At 40.4% G+C, this 19,337-nt stretch overlaps 1 protein-coding gene across 2 annotated transcripts; it reads right to left on the bottom strand.

Moving 5' to 3' along the window:
- Window positions 1-358: 358 nt before the first annotated feature.
- On the bottom strand, window positions 359-15,686 carry LOC140565611 (ankyrin repeat and SAM domain-containing protein 6-like). 2 transcript variants are annotated; one of them, XM_072691630.1, is made up of 16 exons: window positions 15,103-15,686; window positions 12,228-12,754; window positions 11,912-11,956; window positions 11,366-11,570; window positions 8,603-8,709; window positions 8,358-8,497; window positions 7,206-7,452; window positions 6,859-6,908; window positions 6,258-6,467; window positions 5,349-5,517; window positions 5,000-5,196; window positions 4,274-4,457; window positions 2,417-2,484; window positions 2,122-2,238; window positions 1,911-2,007; window positions 359-1,783 (listed from the first exon to the last, which is right to left on the bottom strand). In XM_072691630.1, exons 1-16 carry the CDS (start codon window positions 15,435-15,437, stop codon window positions 1,734-1,736), a joined length of 2,748 nt encoding a protein of 915 aa, XP_072547731.1. In that variant the 5' UTR covers window positions 15,438-15,686; the 3' UTR covers window positions 359-1,733. The 2 variants fall into 2 exon arrangements, with proteins under 2 accessions (XP_072547731.1, XP_072547741.1); XM_072691640.1 differs by having other exon boundaries at window positions 5,436-5,517.
- Window positions 15,687-19,337: the final 3,651 nt, after the last annotated feature.

The following is a 19,337-nucleotide window of genomic DNA, read 5'->3' as shown; positions in this document are numbered from 1 at the left end:
TTCCAGCACAGCTGAACTATATTCCACAACGCTACACAACTCCATCAGTCTCCATTAGTACTGATGTGCAGTGCAGAGGGCCCAGAGAAATGCTTCAAACGACTGTCTGAAAGACAGTACCTAACCAGCCATGACTTCTCTTCATGCTCACGTTTCCTTTTTTGACGCTGATCATGATGGAGATGTCACGCTGCAAAATGTTTTAGGTTTCTTAGTGAAGTGCCTGATTAATAATGAACAGGAAAGGGGACAAGAGAATGTGTGTGTGAGAGAGAGCAAGAGAAAAGGAATACAATATTTCTTGCATGCTTTGTTAAATAGTTCACAAATAGTTTTTAATAAAATGACAATCCTTTAAACTTTATTTTCTCATTTTTCATGATTTACAAAACCTTTTTTCTTTTCTGTGAAATACTGACAAGCATTAGACTACACACTTTCTTATTTACCACTTAAATAACTGTAATACTGTAATACTGTTCTATAATATGATACTACAATTTGTTTCTCATGTGAAAACACTTCACACATTAATATATTCTTTGATAATACTGTGATATAAAAGCTATAAAATACAAATAAGACATCTGGTCATTAAAACAGAGGTTGGAATAATCTGACAGGCTTACGACAGCAATCGAAGAGTATTTCCTACTCCTCTTGCTGTTTTATGGTCACTATAGGAATTCTTGTATGATCCTGATTTCCCTTTAATTCCTAGATAACTTATTGTCACTGGCATATTTTTGTATATTTTTATATACCCAATATATCTATATTTCATTGCAGTCATGAAAAAAAACTTGTATCTCCATTTCCATATTCACAAAAGTAGTTGTCTACTTTGTTTCAAAATTGCATTATGAATGGACCAATAGAAATGTACCAAAATTACTTTAAATAAAATATATTTACACTGACTTTCACTGAAAGTTAGGGAAGTTTTTCCTTCTCCTGTAAAGTTCCCTTTATGGAGAGTGGATGTTTTTGCATGACAGCTATCATTTACAAAATCAGGCTACAAACAAGCTGACCTGTAGCTGTACATTTTGCTCTTTTTGTTAGTACCTTACATGATGCTATTTCTTTATTTTGAATTCTTATTAAGACATGTTCTGCTAATATTTGACAATAAAATATCTGTTGATCTGTTTCTTTTGGTACATTTGGTACATAACTTGTATTACACAGAGAATGACAATGATTGTCCTCATCTGTCTCCTGCTTTTCTTTTGTTAAAGAAATAAACATCACTATGGAGCAGTCTAATACTACACGGCAGTGATTCTCCTCTCAAACTGGAGCGTGCTCATCGTGACCTCACCTCACACCAACAAACAGCATGATTTGTAAATACTTCCATTTTCCTTTCCTCCTTTTTCCTCGTTTGGCCTTTAGACATTCCAAACAGGCCATTCGTCTAAAAGCTAAAAAAAAATCTTGACCCAAATACGACTACGTATTTTTAGAGGTCCTGACGCGACCTCTTACCAAGCGAGTTCCAGTTGAGGTCATTTGAAACTATACAGCGTCCTCTGGTGGTTTATCCGGGTATGACAGTGCAAATACTAAGGGCTGTACTGAAGATCTACTTTGTTCAGGAGATCCTTTTTGGCACGTCGGGAATTGCACTTGGAACCTTTCAAAAAACTGTAACACTGTCTTAGCTCAAAGTTCTCGAACCAGCACTTTGAGAACAGCCCATTTTGCCATTCTTCATTTGGACAATTGTGTTACCTCTTGTTAGGGGTGTGAAGTTGATGCCTGGCCCAGCCTGTTGGAGCTTAGAAAAAGAACAGAAGGGGAAGGTGTTTTTAAACCGAGACGATGAACAAAGATATTAATCAATACACATAAAGATACAACAAGGTGACCATACAGTCGGGCAGATTTCTACGGGCAGTACTCACAACGTGAATATCCTGCAGGCCGGTGGTTACTGGCACTGCTTCCAAATGAAGACTGGAAATTATGGATAGTTTCCTGCAGCAACTGTCTCTCTCGTCCCTGCAATTACAATACCTCATTATCACAACAGGTACTGAACTTATGACATTTTTTTTTTTTTTTTTCTGGCAGAACCTATTTCTAAGAGAATAAAAAGTAAGGAAAAAAAGGTACCTTGCCAGCGTTAAGTTCAGATATGGCTGCTAAGATCTGTTGTCTCGGACCATCTGTTTTAATTCCCAGCTCCTTCAGATCTCCGTCAGTCAGAGTCAAAAAGGCTTCCATGTCTACCTGTATTTAATACATGAACAGTCATAAATACGCGCAGATCTTCAGTTCATCTGTCAGCAGTATTGCACAACTCTCTGCTTATTCTCATGCTGACAGGACAGAGGTGCTATAGTACACTTATATCTGTAGACTGAATGATGTGGAATAGGTTCACTATTACAAACATTCTAGTTCATACCTCCTGCTCTTCAAAGATGGGCTGATATTTTTCCAGAGAAAGTTTCCTCAGGATTCCTGAGAGCTCATCTATAAAAAGGAAAGGCAGTCAACTTTAACTGAACTTAAGACTAAATTTGAACAATCCACAAAACAGGTATAGACAGAAATCTATACATGCTTACTCCAAGACCACAGAACACATACGTACAGTCGTGTAAAGAAGTACGTACATCCCATGATACTTTTTTTTTTTCTTTTTTGACTCATGTAGGAAAATCAGTACTTCATATTTTCCTAAACCGTATGTAGATAAGCATTTTATTTAAGCATAGATCAAAAGAGCTATCTGAGGCCTTCACAAACAAGGCTGTAGACACATATGAGGAAGAGGTTTAAGAAGATTTCCAAAGTATTGACAATTATAATTATTAGACTGTCCGGAAGGTCATCTAAAAGTGGACAGAAAGAAAGAAAGGGGAAGGAAAATGTAAATAAACAAATAAATAAATAACTGAGATCCTTCTGAAGGCATCAGATAGATCTTTTGGTCTAGGAAAGGTGATACCACACACTCCAATCAAAAAGAGCAACCAGACCAAATATCTGGGGTTTAAAAAAGGGTCCCCTTTCCGAAATATACTATATGTCCTAATGTTTGTGGATTTTATATTTTAATAAATGTATTTAGCTACTGTAAAGTGCACAAAAGCAACATACACTGATGAGCCATAACATTAATACCACTGGCCTAAAACTGAATAGGTCCTCCTGTGCCACCACAATAGATCTGACCATTCGAGGCATGTGGCACCAAGACGTTAGCAGCAGAGGTGGGGCATCAATGGATCACATCAATGAGCCTTAGGTGCCCATGACCCTGTTGCCGTTCGCAGGTTGTCTTTCATGGACCACTTTGGGTAGGTGCATGACCAGGACCACGGCATGTCTGAAAAACCACTTGTTTAGCCATCACAATTTAGCCCTCAACAGTGTCTCAGACTCTAATACTTTTCTAGCTTTTAACACATCACCTTTAAGAACTGACTGTTAACTCGCTGCCTAATATATCCACCCCATTGACAGATGACAATGGTCAATGATGCTCACTTTACCGGTACTAATGTTATGGCTAATGTTATCAGTATGCAATTTGTAAATTGTGACTGTGACAAGATTTACCCTGCAACCAGTGTTTTTTGATTGTGTTGTGTGTAAACCACAATCTAATACTATATTGCAGTAATCCCCATTATGATCCTTTAAATTAAACCATGTGAACTAACCTCACGTGAACCAGGAGCATGGGTTGGTAAATACACCCAAATCCTTTTTCCCTTATTTGGCCTTTAGACACATTGTCAAATAGCTCATTCAACCGAACCCCCCCCCCCAAAAAAACAAAAAAAAAAACAAAACTAAACCCCCCCCCCCCCCACACACACACTCTTGACCCAAATATGACTATGTCGTTTTAGAACTCCTGACACTCTCTTACCAAGCTATCCAGTTTACAGAGTTGTGTGTAAATTACAGAATTCTATATTATTTTAATCACAGTATCATTTGACAGCAATGTCAAACAATGACAGGTAGCCAAGCTAATTTACAGCCACCATCTGCTGGGACTTTCTGGTGATGATTACAACAAGCCCATTTATCTCTTTTAATTAACCCCACCTATGGGTTAGTTTAGAAATGATAGTTGCAATCAATGTTGCAAACATTTTTAATTGTATCAGAGATGTGAAAGTTGCTTATGCGAAAATGATTTCGCCCAAACACATTTAAAGAATAAAAATGAATGCATATCAGAGTATAACTAACCACCACTTAGTCCACAGATGCCAAACACCTAATAGTTTTTTCTTAAACCTACCTTCATCGGTGATGGTGCCACTGCTTGATCCACCACTGCTTTTGGATCGTGGCTGGGAAGAAGCTGAAGAGAGTGTGTCACCAATGGGAGGCTTGGGGGTTGGGGATGGAGATGGAGTCACTGTAGAGGACGTGCTTTTAGAGGTGGAGGAGTTCCCAGACTGTGGCCTCTTCTTTAGGTCCACCTTTTGGAGGAAATTGGTTAGTTGAAAAATGAACAGCACTCTTCAGGCACTCTGGAATTTTTTAAAGCAACCAAAGAAACATATGTGCTGCAGCCAATGAATTGATAAGAATCATTTAAAGGGCAATATACTACTAGCAGTACTATTTAAAATAACCTGGCAGTAACTATGAGCTTGAGAGGAAACTCTTGAGCAATGTGCTGAAGAAGTTATAAATGTCATCATAATTCTGACTACAGAACACTTGGGTTTCTCACAAGGCTAAATTTGTCAATCCACTTTAAATGAAACAGTTACATAAATGCTGCACAAGCGCCAGAATGCAATTGCTGGAGGAATTTTCTGCTCAGTGACCGACATGCCAACACGTTTGTTTTTCAGAGAAATACACTCTCACTATTTCTGGATCCACTCTTGGTGGTACAACATTTAGGTGCATAGCAGTGGGATGTGAGAGAAAGCCCAAACACCATAATTTACGTAATATTACGTAATATCTCAAATATAAATAATTATGATCTATATTCTATAATATACATTACCCGTCTGGAGTGGAAGTCACTAGCCACCAGGCTGGGGTTGCTATGTATGCTGGTCAGACTAGCATCAGGCCCTGTTGGCAGAGGTGTGGGAGCAAGGTTGGGCGTCTCTGGGGCTGGACCTTTAACATCAAGCAGGCCTGCAGCTCTCTTTCTCTGAGCAGCAATCTGAGACAACACGCTGTCAGACGCACTGCCTCCTGGAGAGTCCGGGGGTTTGATACAGAACACGTTAGAGAGAAACATGAAATGCCTTAGATTGACATGTTGACAAACGCTGTGTGTGTATCAAGCATTGTTCTCTCAGTTTCTTGAGTATAAACAGTCTAGTTTATGCATTCATAAACAGTACCTGAACGATTATGTGAGTCTGATGCATGGCGGTTCACCACTCCTACTCCATTAGATCCTCCGGATGAGTGAGGAGAGTTATAGTTACCCGAGTTGGAGGGAGAAGAGGAGGGCCCTTTACTGATAGTGGGAAACTTCATGGATCTGCTCACCACTCGACTAATGGTCGTCTAAAACAGTAAAATAGTAGACAGTTTTTCACACAACAGGATAAAATATATACAAGCAAGCATACATCACATGATCACAAATCAAATACTATACTCTTCTTTATAGCACTGAAAACGAGTAACTTCTTTCCCCCAAATTTATAATCCAATTTTCCTCCCCAATTTCAGATTTCAATTACCCAACCCACACGCTAGTACTCTCCCCAATCTCATGTAATGCTCCAGACACTGTGCAACCAGCCACTGCCTTTTTTCAAACAGATGCTGATGCAACGTCATCGGCAGCCAACACACTCTAAGGTCAGCATCGAGTACCCAGCTCTGATGCATCGGCTTGCAGACGCCTACATGAAAGTGAAGTGGGGGGGGGGGGGGGGGGGTGCCGTCTACCCACCCGGAATAAGCACGGCCAATTGTGAACTTTTGGGCTCCGGCTGCTGATGGCAGGCACCATGAGCTGGGATTCAAACCAGCGGCCCCTGGGTCATAGTGGCAGTGCCTAAGCCCATTTTTTAATCTTTTAAACAGACGTTACAGACGTATTACATGCTCATTCAAAAGACAAATGAGTTCTCTTAATGAAATTCTACACTGCACTTTTAAAAGAGGCGGGATACTGTCCTTTTCAATGAATCTCATTCCTTTTCATTTAGCCAGTTCTCTTCAATTCTATTCATTCACTGACAGGAGCCCTTTCAGCTGAATACAGAATAGTAAACACAGCTTAGTTAAATACTTACAATATCAGAGTTTCCACTGCTGTTGAAGTTGGCTTTGCTGGGTCTCTGATGCATGGGCAGACGAGGCTGCTCATTAGTCTTGCCTCCCTCCTTCATTGTACGTGAGCGGTCCGAGTTCCATGGCTCAAAGTTGGATGGAGGTAAGAAGGGTGGGATAACGGCCTTGAGCTTGTCGTTGGGCAACCGTGTCAGGGGTGCACCATTTCTTAACTGGGGGGGGGTATGTGATATGTGTTATATGGACAAGTTTTGGGACACCTGCTCATTCATTGTTTCTCTAAAATCAAGAGTATTAAAATCAGTTTGGATGATCACCACCCCACAACTCATCCCGAAAGTACTGAATAGAGCACCATCTTTCCAGAGAAGACAGTTTTACTGCTTTACTGCTCCACATTAAGGCATTAAGCATGGTGCCAATAGGTCCATGTTCCTCCAGAGAGTACTATTCTATTGGCAATACTTCTCTACAGGGACTAGACAGGCTATGGATGTAACTTAAGGTAGCTGAATGCATTTATTAGAAGGGCTGTTCACAAACGCTTGGACATATATAGAATTATATATGTATTTGAACAATAACCTCCAAGTATTATCTTACCATTGTGATAATGAGAAGGTCATCTTTCTCACTGTTGGTTCTTCCAAGACCTTCAACAAATCACAAAGTATTACTACTGACCAAGTTATGGTGTGAATGCTAACTGTTGTTTTTTTGTTCTTTCATCAAATGTTATCTTCCTTAAGCAGCACACGGTTTGCATACATGGCTCCCTCTGTGGTTACAGCAGCATAAGCGTATGGTTTAATTAGACTCATTATGTCGGCACAATCTCTAAAAGCCTTATTTAAGACTGCAAACAGTATATGGAGAAAAAAAAAGCAAAAAAGGATGGGAAATCTCACTAGTGTAACAAAGAGTGTAATAATTAATGATTGCTATCTCACCACTTTCTTTGTTCTTTGCGCTCCATGCAATAGTGATGTCATTGACAGCAGCTCCAGCAGGGGGGGCTACTGCACTACTGCTCTCAGAGCCGTTTGCATCTGTCCTTCGCTCTGCCTTCATGGTAGCATCCAGCGGAACCTCTGGGTCATCAGGGAACGGTGCCAAGCGATTGGGGGAGAGGCCATGCCTTAACGTGTGAGTAAGCTTCAGCTTGCGAAAGCGATTAGACATTCGGTTCCACCAGGACTAGAGAGTAAATAATGTAAACACAAGACATAGAAACATAGAATTGAAAAGGTTTGGAAAGTAAAGAAAGCAGATAATTATTATTACAATTAAATATACATTTTTTACACTTTGTTGACATGTTGAAGCTTATTTCCTTGTCTGTGTTGTTGTGCACATATAAAAATTTGAAAAATACAATGCTTTACGTTTGAAAGGCATGGAATAGACTGTGTAGGGGAGTTTCATATACAGTATATGTCCAAAGATTGTGGACACCACTTCTAATGAATGCTTTCAGCCACTTTAAGTTGCACCCATTGCTGATACAGACATGTAAATACACACACACAGATTGTCTAGTCCCTGTACAATTACTGCAATCTTCCAGAGCAGAAGATAAACATGAACCTATTGGCACCATGCCTTATGCCAGGCAACTATGAACTAGGAACTGTGTGTACTTTTGGGACGAGGTGGGATGGTGATCATCCAACATCCCGACCGCACTAACACCCTTTCAATGAATGCAATCAAATTCTCACAGCAGTGCGTCCAAACTCTAATAGAAAGCCTTCTCTGGACAGTAGAGACAGTTACTCCAACAAAAGCAGGAAACACTCTTTTTAAAACCCTTGATTTCAGAAGAAACAATGAATGAGCAGGTGTCCCAATACTTCTGTCCATAAAAAGTGCATTTTCATTTTAAACTATGAAGTATGCTGAGGGAAAAGGTCTATCTTTTATCTCTGTATTAAACAGAAGTAACAGTCCAGGGGAAATTACTTAATGACTATGAACATCACGTGTTAAGGACTAACTAAGCTGGCAAAATGAATGCACTGCATGGGAAATACAAAGTTTTTACACAAACAGTTTCAGTGCATTGATGAGTGTATAAACGTGTGTAGGACGTTGAGGCCCACCTTGAGGCCACCTTTATCATCCGGTGGTTCTGGCACATTGGAAGACAAGCGCTTCTTGATAAGCTTCTTGCTTCTGTGTTTTCCCTTGTCCTTATCCACCATCATACACACGGAAGCGAGCAGCCTTACCAACTCAGTGTCTGAAATAAAAACATAAGCATTATAAAAAAAATCCTAAAATAATACATTCTTTTCTATGGTATAACAAACAACAAAAACTTTACAACGTTATATTTTTAGATTACCTGGGTCATTTAAGAGCATGACAAGGTCAAAGGCTGTGTATCCATTCTTGGCTCTCAGATTTACATCAGCCCCTTGATTCAGGAGATACTTCACCACATCCTTATTCCTTAAAAAAAAAAGGAATCAAGTGTCAGTGGTTTATTACTGCTGATTTAATGCAACAATATGGTCTCTGTTCCTTTTCTTCAAGTAAGGTACTGGGAAATCCTAACAGAGTGGTTATCAAATATTCTGCACTCTGCAGCTGTATTAAAGGATGAGAGGCCCTGTGTAAAAATGCATCGCAACCATGTAAAAAGGGGGCACTGTGTGTAAGTGATGGTAAATATCATCTGAAATCTGATTACCCAATTACACAATGTGTCCAAATGTTTGTGGACACACCTTCTAATGAACTGCCCTCATTGCTCTCTGGAACAGATAAGCATGGACCTATTGGCACCATGTCTAATACCAGGCATGGGCTAGATGGTATAAAGCCTGCCAACATTGAGCTGTGAAGCAGTGGAACTGTGTTCTTTGGAGGTTTGGAGGTGGGGTGGTGATCCTCAAACATCCTGACCTCACTTACGCTCTTGTCGTCACAAATCATCACAGCAATGCTCCAAAATCTAGTGGACAGTTGAGACAGTTACTCCACTAAAGTGGGATAAACTCCTTTCTTGATTCTCTTGATTTCAGAAGAAACACTGAAAAAGGAGGTGTCCTAATACTTTTGTACATACTGTGTAGTTTTCTTTTATTAAATCATCATTTCTATCATTTTGGTATGCTAGTAAAACTACCAGCTGCAATTAGCTATACAACCGATCAACTGTCTGGTCTTGCATAACATTTTTATCAAATTCTATTTGTTACCAATGCGCAAAAAATGGATTTGTAATGTTGTACCTTCTAGTCCATCATTGCCTCTTTGTGTCTTTGCCTCTGTTCTCTTGTTTACAATCACCCATACAGTTGTTTGTTTTGGTCTCTGCTCCTGCCCGACCCCCACCTTGTTATCCATGTTCCCACCAGTGTGTGATCTGTAGTCCTGCTTTCTCACTGTTTCCCCCAGGTTTTCACTGTGCCTTGTTGAGTAGTCCTACCCCTTATAATTGTTGGGCTTTGTATTTCATGTTTTTCTGACAGTTTGGTGTTGTTCGATACCCGGGTTCGGCAAGCTGCCACTGTTGGATCTTCTCTGCTCCCTGGGCGCTGGAGTTGGCTGCCCTTCACTCCAGGTGTGTGTGTACTCACTGCCTCTAGTGTGTGTGTGTGTGTGTGTGTGTGTTCACCACTACGGATGGGTCAAATGCAGAGGACAGATGCTTTGCTTTATAGTACAATGACAAATACTTTTTTTTTTAACAGAAAACTTTTACACCTATAATATACACCTATAAATGCATTTGCAAGATCCTATTGCTAGCAGTTTCCTTTTTTTGGTGGCGAACTCACGTTTTACCAAAAGACGTCTGGCTCTTCAATTCAAGTTGGGCCAGAATTATGTTTAATCATAGGTTTAATGTGCACTTTACTGTACATCCTTTAAATCTACACTTGTGGACACTACTGACACTTTACTTTACTACCAATACATGCACATATTTATTCAGTATTGTCATCTGTCTGCTTCATTCCTTATTCTTTATAACTGCACTGCCTTTCATCTCCGGTTGGGTTCAAATGCATATATCAAATGCTATTTTATATTCATTCTATTTATTGTTATTTTTTTTCATTATTGTATTGTATTACTGTGCTGTATTGTGCAATTGCTACTGGCTGCTAAATTTCCTTCGGGATCAATAAAGTACCTATCTATCTATGTATCTATGTATCTATCTATCTATCTATCTATCTATTACCATCTTTGTGATAATACTGCGCAGAAATGCAGTTCAAACTGATTCTTGTCTTTCAAGTGCATCTCATTGTGAGCTCGTAAAGTCACTCATATTCAGAGTTCAGAGTATATAAACAAGGGTCGAGAAACTGGTCTGGTTCAGACTCTGCTGTGTCTAACAGGTGGATTTGTGTGGCCGCCATCTGCCCCTCCACTGTAATGGGTGGATTTGTGTGGACCTTAGACTCTGGTAAACCCGTTACAAGTTCCAAAACAATTTTCAGGTTTAGGGTTAGAGTATCTATCTATCACAGTGCTCTAGGTTCCACTGGGTTTCATTTTGGAGAGAAAGGTAAAAAAAAAGCATTTTTGGAGGCAAAACCTGCAGAATGTCCTGAAAAGAACACCTCTCCAACTGTTAAGCAGTGGTGTGGATTGACCATGCTTTGGGCTTGTGTTGCAGGAAACCATTTTTAACAAAATAAACCGTAGATGAAATTAGGACGGATTCTAGTGCAGGACAATAATTCTGAACTAATCCACAATGGACTTCCTCAAGTGGCGCAAACTGAAGCTTTTGCCAGGGCTCTCAGAGCCCTCCAATCTAATCATCATCATCATCATCACCTGGCTACAAAAAACACTTACAAGCTGTGTAAAAGTGGGTTTCACTGAGTAATTACCATGAGAGATGCCTACACTCCACTTTCTCAGTCCACATGCTGCTCATCTAATCTGCCATGATTTCATGAAATAAGACGGCCGCTTCTTCTACAGCTAGCTTCTCTGTGTGACTGCATGCACCGGACCATGACATCCGTCCCATTATGATTTGGTATGAAAACATGGGCCGTTTACACCCTTAACGCATTACCCAGAACTCAAAATTGGTCGGAATCCATGCTTCTTAATATACATTGTGTGTGCATCCTACCCGTGATATGTGGCCTGCATAAGAGCCGTCCAGCCATGGACCCCGTCCTGTTTGTCCACATCTGCATTCTTCTCCACCAGCAACTGTACCACCTCCTGCTGTCCACTCACAGCAGCTATCATTAAAGGGGATGCCCCATCTGCATTAGCCAAGTTCACCTGTGAGGGATCCTCCTCTAAAATCTCCTTTACCAGCTGAGCATTTCCTACAACAGAAGAGACAGACACCATCACTGTCAGGACAAAACCTTGTGTCTTCAATATGCTCAACACTTAACAGGAGAAGAAATACATTATACATATATGCACTCTGCCATTCGGACACCCAGGGGAACTTCGTTCTATAATTTTGTTGCTAGAACAGAAAAAAAGTCTGAAAGCCTGTCTTCCGTAATTCTTAAAGGAAGGGCTCTTGGTATACACACACACACACACACACACACACACACACATTATATATATATATATATATATATATATATATATATGGAACTTTTGCATTCATGTGCAGCGCTATAATACTATACATGTGCACCATTTTACTCACCAAGCTTTAAGGCAATGAAAACATCAGGTCTCTTCTTCTCTGCATCTATTCAGGATTTCAAATCCAGAAAGGAAAAAAACAAAAGTACATTTTTTCAAGATTTAAGAATATATATAAATCATTTGAACATGTAGTGTATATTGAATGCAAATTTGCATTAGTCAATAGTCTAAAATCATTCATGGATATGTGCATCCGGACTTTTATCCGATCAGAATACGCATCTTCTACACATACTGCATGTATCAAGATGCACACTGTATCATCTAAAGGGCAGAGGGTCAAACTCCCGTTAGTGTCCATTTGTTGTCCTCACCTGGTTGTGGACGAACTGTTGTGATGGAGTCAAGGTAGCTCTTCACCTCTTTATGTTTGAGCTGCAGTGCCACTTCGAAAGCTGTTTTGGACAGAACATTGAGATGGTCGGGATCAGCACCTCGCTCTACCAGCTGCTGAGCTATGCTAGCCTTCCCGCTCAAGGTAGCTAACATTAGCGCACTCCAACCCGTGGTCTTCTGGGAAAAGTTCACGTCAGCACCCCACTCTAAAAGCAGTCTCACCATGGCTTCAAGGCCATGCTGAGCACTGGACAATAAAGGTGTGATATCTAAGAAGTTCTTCCCATTGTCACTGTGGTTGCTATTGTTGCCATTGGCATTTCCTTCCACTGCAGAGAGGTGGTCAAAGTCATCCACAAAGGCGCCATTCTCAAGAAGGAGTTTAGCCACGTGTGTGTGACCCCCGCGGGCTGCCATGGTGAGCACGCTGGCACCCAAGCGATTTCTGCCGTTGATCTCTGCTCCATTCTCCAGCAGGATATGAGCCACGCTCAAATGGCCGAATCTGTGGAGAGGAACACCTAAAGTTAGTCTTGTAACTCCTGGCAGAAACAGCCAAAAACTTCGGTAAAATGGGTCACTGACATCATGTTACAATCCCACTACATTGTAGAGCATCTTCACCAACAGTGTGCTGTGGAATAGAGCCTAGCTAGCAAAAGCAGTGTGCTATTTCGTTCATTACCTGTTCTCTGCATCCACTCAAAACACTGTGAAGTAACAGTTTTCAGTACCCCTAGGCATAATCAAATCACAGTACAGGACGAAAGCCTCACTGGCTAAATTTACATGTAGAGATTTTAAAGTTATTTGAATGTATTATATAGAAGAGCAGGATCTAAATGAACTGGTGATATACAATAAACTTGGCAGCCTGGTGATGATATCCATCCCATTTTCTTTGACCTTAACAACAACCAGCTTATCCACTGTTCAAAATTCAAAAGATTCAATTTGAAATGTCCTTTTGCTCTTTTGTTTATTTTGTGTTTATATATATCACAGAGTACAACCAACAAAGATTGTTTTACTAGTTAAACGCTCTAAATGCAAGATTACAGTTTTGCTAGTAATAATATCAGGTCTTCGATTCTGTAAAGTCATACTGTCAGGTTGTCATATGTTACCACTGATTTACATGGAATTTTATTTTCTCTTATCTGAGATGTTTACATTTTAATAGTAAAAGTCAAATACAAATCCAAGATATATCCAGACACTAATTCTGACTAGTTAAAGGTAAAGTTATATATAATATCATATCATATAATAGTATTGTTCTTTTTTAGTCAACACTAAGCTGTAGATTCAACACTTTCAGTACATTTCCTAAAAGGTTTTAGAGATCTGAAATTGCTCACATCCAAATGCATATTACATATTACTAGCAAATTTAATTAGAAATATCTAGAATTATTATTATATCATTTCATTTATGGATGTGTGGTCCTGGGCTTTTTACTAGTCGTTTACTAAATATCTCCAATTTTACTTATAAACATAATTGTAGATATCATTAAATCAACCTGTTACTAGCACAAATCTAATACTAGATAAGAGACAATTCAATCTGTAAAGTAAATTAATGACATTCTGACAATATGACTACTCAGCATGTCGTTCTACATCTGCAGATCTGACATTATTACCATATTACCAGTATACATTACCCATAGCTGATTTCTGAAATAGACCCCCCCAGGAAAACATATGTTACAGAGATATTACATGTAAAACAGAGGTTACACTTTAGGGGTGTTAGATCAAACGGCTAAATATTAGATCACAAAATGTAAAGACATCTTCACAATATATAATATCTATGACAATATTTAGACACGCACACAAAATGCAGTAGCAAAAAATCAGTAGCAAAAGATTCTTAATAAGTGCTCTTCAAGTCCTCTACCACACCGAGTACACTGACTTATACTTACAATCTGCTGCACTTCATCTAATTAAATGGGAATAATTAGGCCTGTAATTGTAACTTGTAATGACATTTGTAATGTAAACCGAGGTTCATCTACACACTGACGAGATCCATGATATGCTCATTGAAGCATATTGTGTATCACAATAAAAATAATCTATTACAATAAGTTTAAATATTGTCATATAGCTAACCCTTATTGTACATATCCTAAATGCATGTCAGAACAAAATGAAAGATACGCTGTATGGACAAAAGTACTGGGACACCTGCTAATTTATTGTTTCTTCAGAAATCAAGGGTATCAAAAGGAGTTAAACCTTGTTTGTTTTTGGAGTAACAGTCTCCACTGTCCAGGGAAGACTCTCTACTAGATTTTGGAGCATTGCTGTGAGGATTTGTTTGCATTCAGCAAGAGTGTTAGTGAGATCAGGATGTTGGATGATTACCATCCCACCTCATTCCCAACTCCCCAAGGCATCCTAAAAGTACTGGAAGGAGCACCAATCATTATTCTAGAGAACACACTCCACTGCTCCATAGCTCAAGGCTGGGGGGCTTTATACCCCTCTAGCCCACGCCTGGCATTAGGCAGCATGGTGCCAGTAGGTTCATGTCCATCTGCTCCAGAGAGTCCTATTCTATTGCCAATACTTCTCCACAGGTTCCCACAAGCTCATCTGTGTCAGCAATGGGTGCATTTAGGGGTGTCTGTGGTCTAAAGGCATTAATGGATATGTGGGCCTGGACTTTTTACAGTCACAATTACAATGCAGGATATTTAATGTTGGAAGGGGGTCTTGGGGGTTTGAAGGGCTGCTACACACACACACACACACACACACACACACACACACACACACACACACACACACACACACCCCAAACTCCCATCCCGAGTCTGAGAGAGGATGCCCCACCTTGCTGCCTGCATGAGCGGCGTCCAGCCGTAGTTATTCCGGCTGTCCACGGACGCCCCTTTCCGGAGCAGGAATCTCACCAGATGTTCGTGCCCACTAGCGGAGGCGAAGTGTAAGGCCGTGTTGCCTTCCTCATCGGTACAATCCACGGGTACAAGAGGCAGTCCTGCCCGGACAGCGTCCACATTGCACTCCGAGACGGAGTCCAAGCGCGTCCTGGACTGTCTTCCCGACTCGTTGCCGGTGTGCTCCAGGATCCTCTTCGCGCCCTCATAGTCGCCCTCGTCGCAGGCACGGAATAACAGAAGTGAATTAGCTGGAACTCCGAAATTCATCCTGAGCTTCCAGTGAACTTCTACCCTGCCACGAAACTTTCAGCCTGCTGTTTCCAATGTTTCCAATGTTTCCTGGCGGCCCAGACTTCAACAGCATTGTGAGAACAGACAGGAATGGTGTTACGGATCTAAGAGCATGGAAAGCCGCATTGCGACGGACTGCTGGGGCATCAGTGTAGACAAATGCCCGGAAAGCGCTGTTTATCTGTCGGTTAACTGTGCTCTCCTAACTGCTCGTCACAGCCTTGGGAACGCACCTTGTGTGCGCATGCGTCAGCACTGGGGCCTGTCCCAATTCATCCTCGTCTTTGTGTCTCGTACCCCTGACAATAAAAGTCAACGCAGCGCTATTTTCAGCATAAAGACCCTTTAAAGCGCCCATTCAGAGATACAGGCTAAATTCCGGATGAGGCCCAATCCGAAGGATCAGTTCGTCCAGATTTCTGATAGTGTTTCCCGAATCGAGTCACTAGGGGAAGTGATCATGAAGGGTAAATGGGTCTGAGCGCGTTTCCTTTCTTCACTTCTTCACTACAGCTACGGTGTGTTCATTCCTATGCGTCCTGTGAGCTAATTCTGAAGTATTTTTGCTTTTTTTACAGATCATATTAGAAACATCCTATTTATGAGATGAAGTGTAGCACTTATTCCAATAATGTCTAATAAAATAAGCAATGACAGAAATGTAACAGAATTCAGTCAAACAATAAAGTTATTATATTATTAAATTTAGTGTTTTTGACCAGGCTATGTTATAACATTGAAGGGCTCACTTACTTCTTCTAGCCTGCACTGTCTTTAGCTTAGTTAGATTGTGTTTGTCTATAATTGTAACTTAGACAGAGATCAGACCACATTGTATTAGTAATCCATGCAGAAACCCAGGTATTTCCAATGTTCACTTACTTTTTCTGGTTGAGAGGCACCCAGTTATTGTGCTAGAGTCTGTTACTTTTGTTCTCTTACATTTACATTTGAATGCTATCAGAATTAATATCAATAAAGGATGTGATCACTAAAGGAAGTGGACCTGCCTGGCTAGTTATTCCTTACTTATGTTTGAATATGGTTGTAATAGAGCAACAAAAAGGGTTTTGTTTAGTACATGTTTAGCAATAAGCATTCTATACTGAACATTTAGGGCATTTGGCAACTTTTTAATCAAGTCACACAAGTAGGTGAAAGTAGCGTTAGGAGTTTTGGCCTGTGACTTTAATGTAATTAAATTATTACTTATACTTATACTTTACAATACTTTAAACTGTAATGTATGTAAATTGTAACAGTAGCTCCACCATTACACAGGACATCTCATTGATAATGTTGGTTTTGTTGAACAAAAATAAAAGGAAAAATAAAGAAATACACACACACATACACACACACACACACACACAAACACACACACACACACACACACACACACACACACATACACAAACACACACACACACACACACACACATACACACACACACACACACACACACACGTGTGTGTGTGTGTGTGTGTGTGTGTGTGTGTATGTGTGTGGTTGGTGTGGCGCAACGGATAACACCCGTACTTGCCAGTGGAGACTCCTAACACAGTCTTAGGCTTTAGAGAAAGCACTTGTTTTACATTACATTTTAATTCTTCTATTATGATGATTTGTTGTTGTTGTTATTGTTGTTGTTGTTGTTGTTTTTAATGGTCAGAAGGGGCACCCAGTTAATGTGCTAGAGTCAGTCACTTTTGTAAAATTCCTCTTTAAAACTGAGTATGGTATTGTAGCCTATTTGGTTCAGCTACATAGTAGTTGTTCTAAATAAAATGTCAGCTAAATGTACAGTAATACAGTGTGCAGTATAACTACTGGTTACAGTGAATATAACAGCTGGTGGAAGGAGAAAAGATTGAATTAGCAGTTGATCCGCGTTTGGCCACCAGAGGCCAACAAAACACCATGTCCATATTTTCCGTTAAGTCAAGAATGGGTCAGAATGGGTTTTATACATAAGCCTTCTACTTGCATTTGCATGAATGGATGCTTTGAAACATGTGTAAGAAACTTAATGAGTATAACCTTCCCTTCAATCTTTCACTGAATCAAACCACGTAAGAGGAGAAATGGAGTTTTCCAAATTAATTTTCATGAGTCGCTGACTTGATTTCTATGAAGACTGCAATGGCAAGTTAACTCCCAAGATGTCAGTACTTTACACATTTTCCCCAAAAATGTTGATCCAAGACTGTCTGAAATTCACTTTTCAGTTTCGCACTGGAGCTACAAAGTATTAGCAAGTAATGGAAGTGAATACTCCACTACTTGCTAATACTTGCTAATACTTGCTAATACTAATCCTGCATGGCTAATTCAGCGAACCTAAGACGTATCTTGGCTAATTTGGGTTAAAGCAACACTATGTAGCATTTTAAGTCCTGTGATATTATTCTACCACATCAAGTCCACATGCAGCTTGTCCAGAAATGCATGTGCAAAGGGTGTCCTTTAGTTGTGGCTTAAATTACACACTGTAGGGGGAGCCCAGGTGCAAGAATGACCAGTTCTCTTCTAATGGTGCCCTTTTTTTCTTTGCTAAACTATCACTTAAAGGTTACTAACTCTGAACCCATGGGTGAGTCTGAAACATAATAAATGCTGCCTACTCAGGCAGTATTCAAAGGTAGAAGGTACTGAGTCATGTCCGAATCGAATGTTTGTATAAAATGCTGCCTGCTAAGGTACCCTCACCTTACTGATTTGTGAAGGCAGCATAGATGTATCCTTTGCTGCCTGACGTATCCCACGATCCTCTGGGTTAGCACCGGCTTGTCTTAAGAGAAAAAGCAACATGGCAAAAGCAAGCAGAAATCTGTACAAATGTAAGTTATCTTTGATCTTTCTCCCCTATTATTTTATTTCTGAGGAGAAATTGTCAGTTTAACAGCCCAAATTTGTCTCTTTATGTCTAACAATTTTAATTAGTTACGCCATAGATGGCAGTGTCATGACATACTGCTGCCTTTGAAGTGCGCCCTCAAATGTGATTCGGTTGTACATACCTTCATCACAATGCTACCTTCTAAGGTACTGATTTATGAGACAGCCTAGGCAGCAAGGCATTGCGGTAGCTGCCTTCCATTTTAAACACAGCCCATGTGTCCATTCATTCATCTTCCTTTGCACTTCTATCCGGTAAGGGTCGCAGTGGGCCTGAAGCCTTTCCAGAACATAGAATGCAAGGCAGGAATACGCTCCTCACCTCACACCAAAGGGATAAATTAGCATAGCCAGATGACCTAACATGCTTTTAGGAGGAAACTGGAGTACACAGAGGTAACCACAGCACAAAGAGGAAAGCCTCAGGAACACAGGGAGAACACACCAAACTCCTCACAGACAGAGACCAGTAAAAGGATCGAACCCAGAACCCCAGGCCCCTGGAGCGGTACAGCACTACCTGCTACACTAACTTTTTCTGTGTTTCTGATTCACTGTTGTTATATTATGTTCCTCTGGGTTTGGTACATGATTGGATCAGCATTGATGATGATGATGAGCCGGATGCACAGGTGCACTCAAAATAATTAGCTATTTACAATGGACGGCCACTCCAGAACCTTCCAGGACTTCTTCTGTAACCAAGCCCTGGTGGACTTTGAAACCAAGCCCTGGTGGACTTTATGCTTGGGATCATTGTCCTGGTGGAAGGTCCAATGATGCCCAAGCTTCAGCTTCCTCACAGAAGGCATTCTGACGTTTTCTCCTAGAATTACCTGATACTTCATTGAATCCATCGTGCCCTCCACACACTGCAGATTTCCAATGCCACAGAAAGCAAATCACTGCCAAGCTTCTCTGTAGGCAGAGTGTAATTTTTAGAGTATGCTCCGTTCTTCCTGCTCCAGACATATCAC

Source organism: Salminus brasiliensis, chromosome 1, assembly GCF_030463535.1.
Source record: "Salminus brasiliensis chromosome 1, fSalBra1.hap2, whole genome shotgun sequence".
NCBI classification, from domain to species: domain Eukaryota; kingdom Metazoa; phylum Chordata; class Actinopteri; order Characiformes; family Bryconidae; genus Salminus; species Salminus brasiliensis.
The sequence above is the reverse complement of the archived record's forward strand: the minus strand, read 5'-3'. Positions and strand labels throughout refer to the sequence as shown.

Coding starts and splice junctions, on each gene's coding strand:
- LOC140565611 (XM_072691630.1), bottom strand. CDS start 15,437: ATGAATTTCGGAGTTCCAGCTAATTCACTTCTGTTATTCCGTGCCTGC. Junction 5,197..5,348: donor AGACTCACATAATCGTTCAG/GTACTGTTTATG, acceptor CGGACTCTCCAG/GAGGCAGTGCGTCTGACAGC. Junction 2,239..2,416: donor CCATCTTTGAAGAGCAGGAG/GTATGAACTAGA, acceptor TATTAAATACAG/GTAGACATGGAAGCCTTTTT.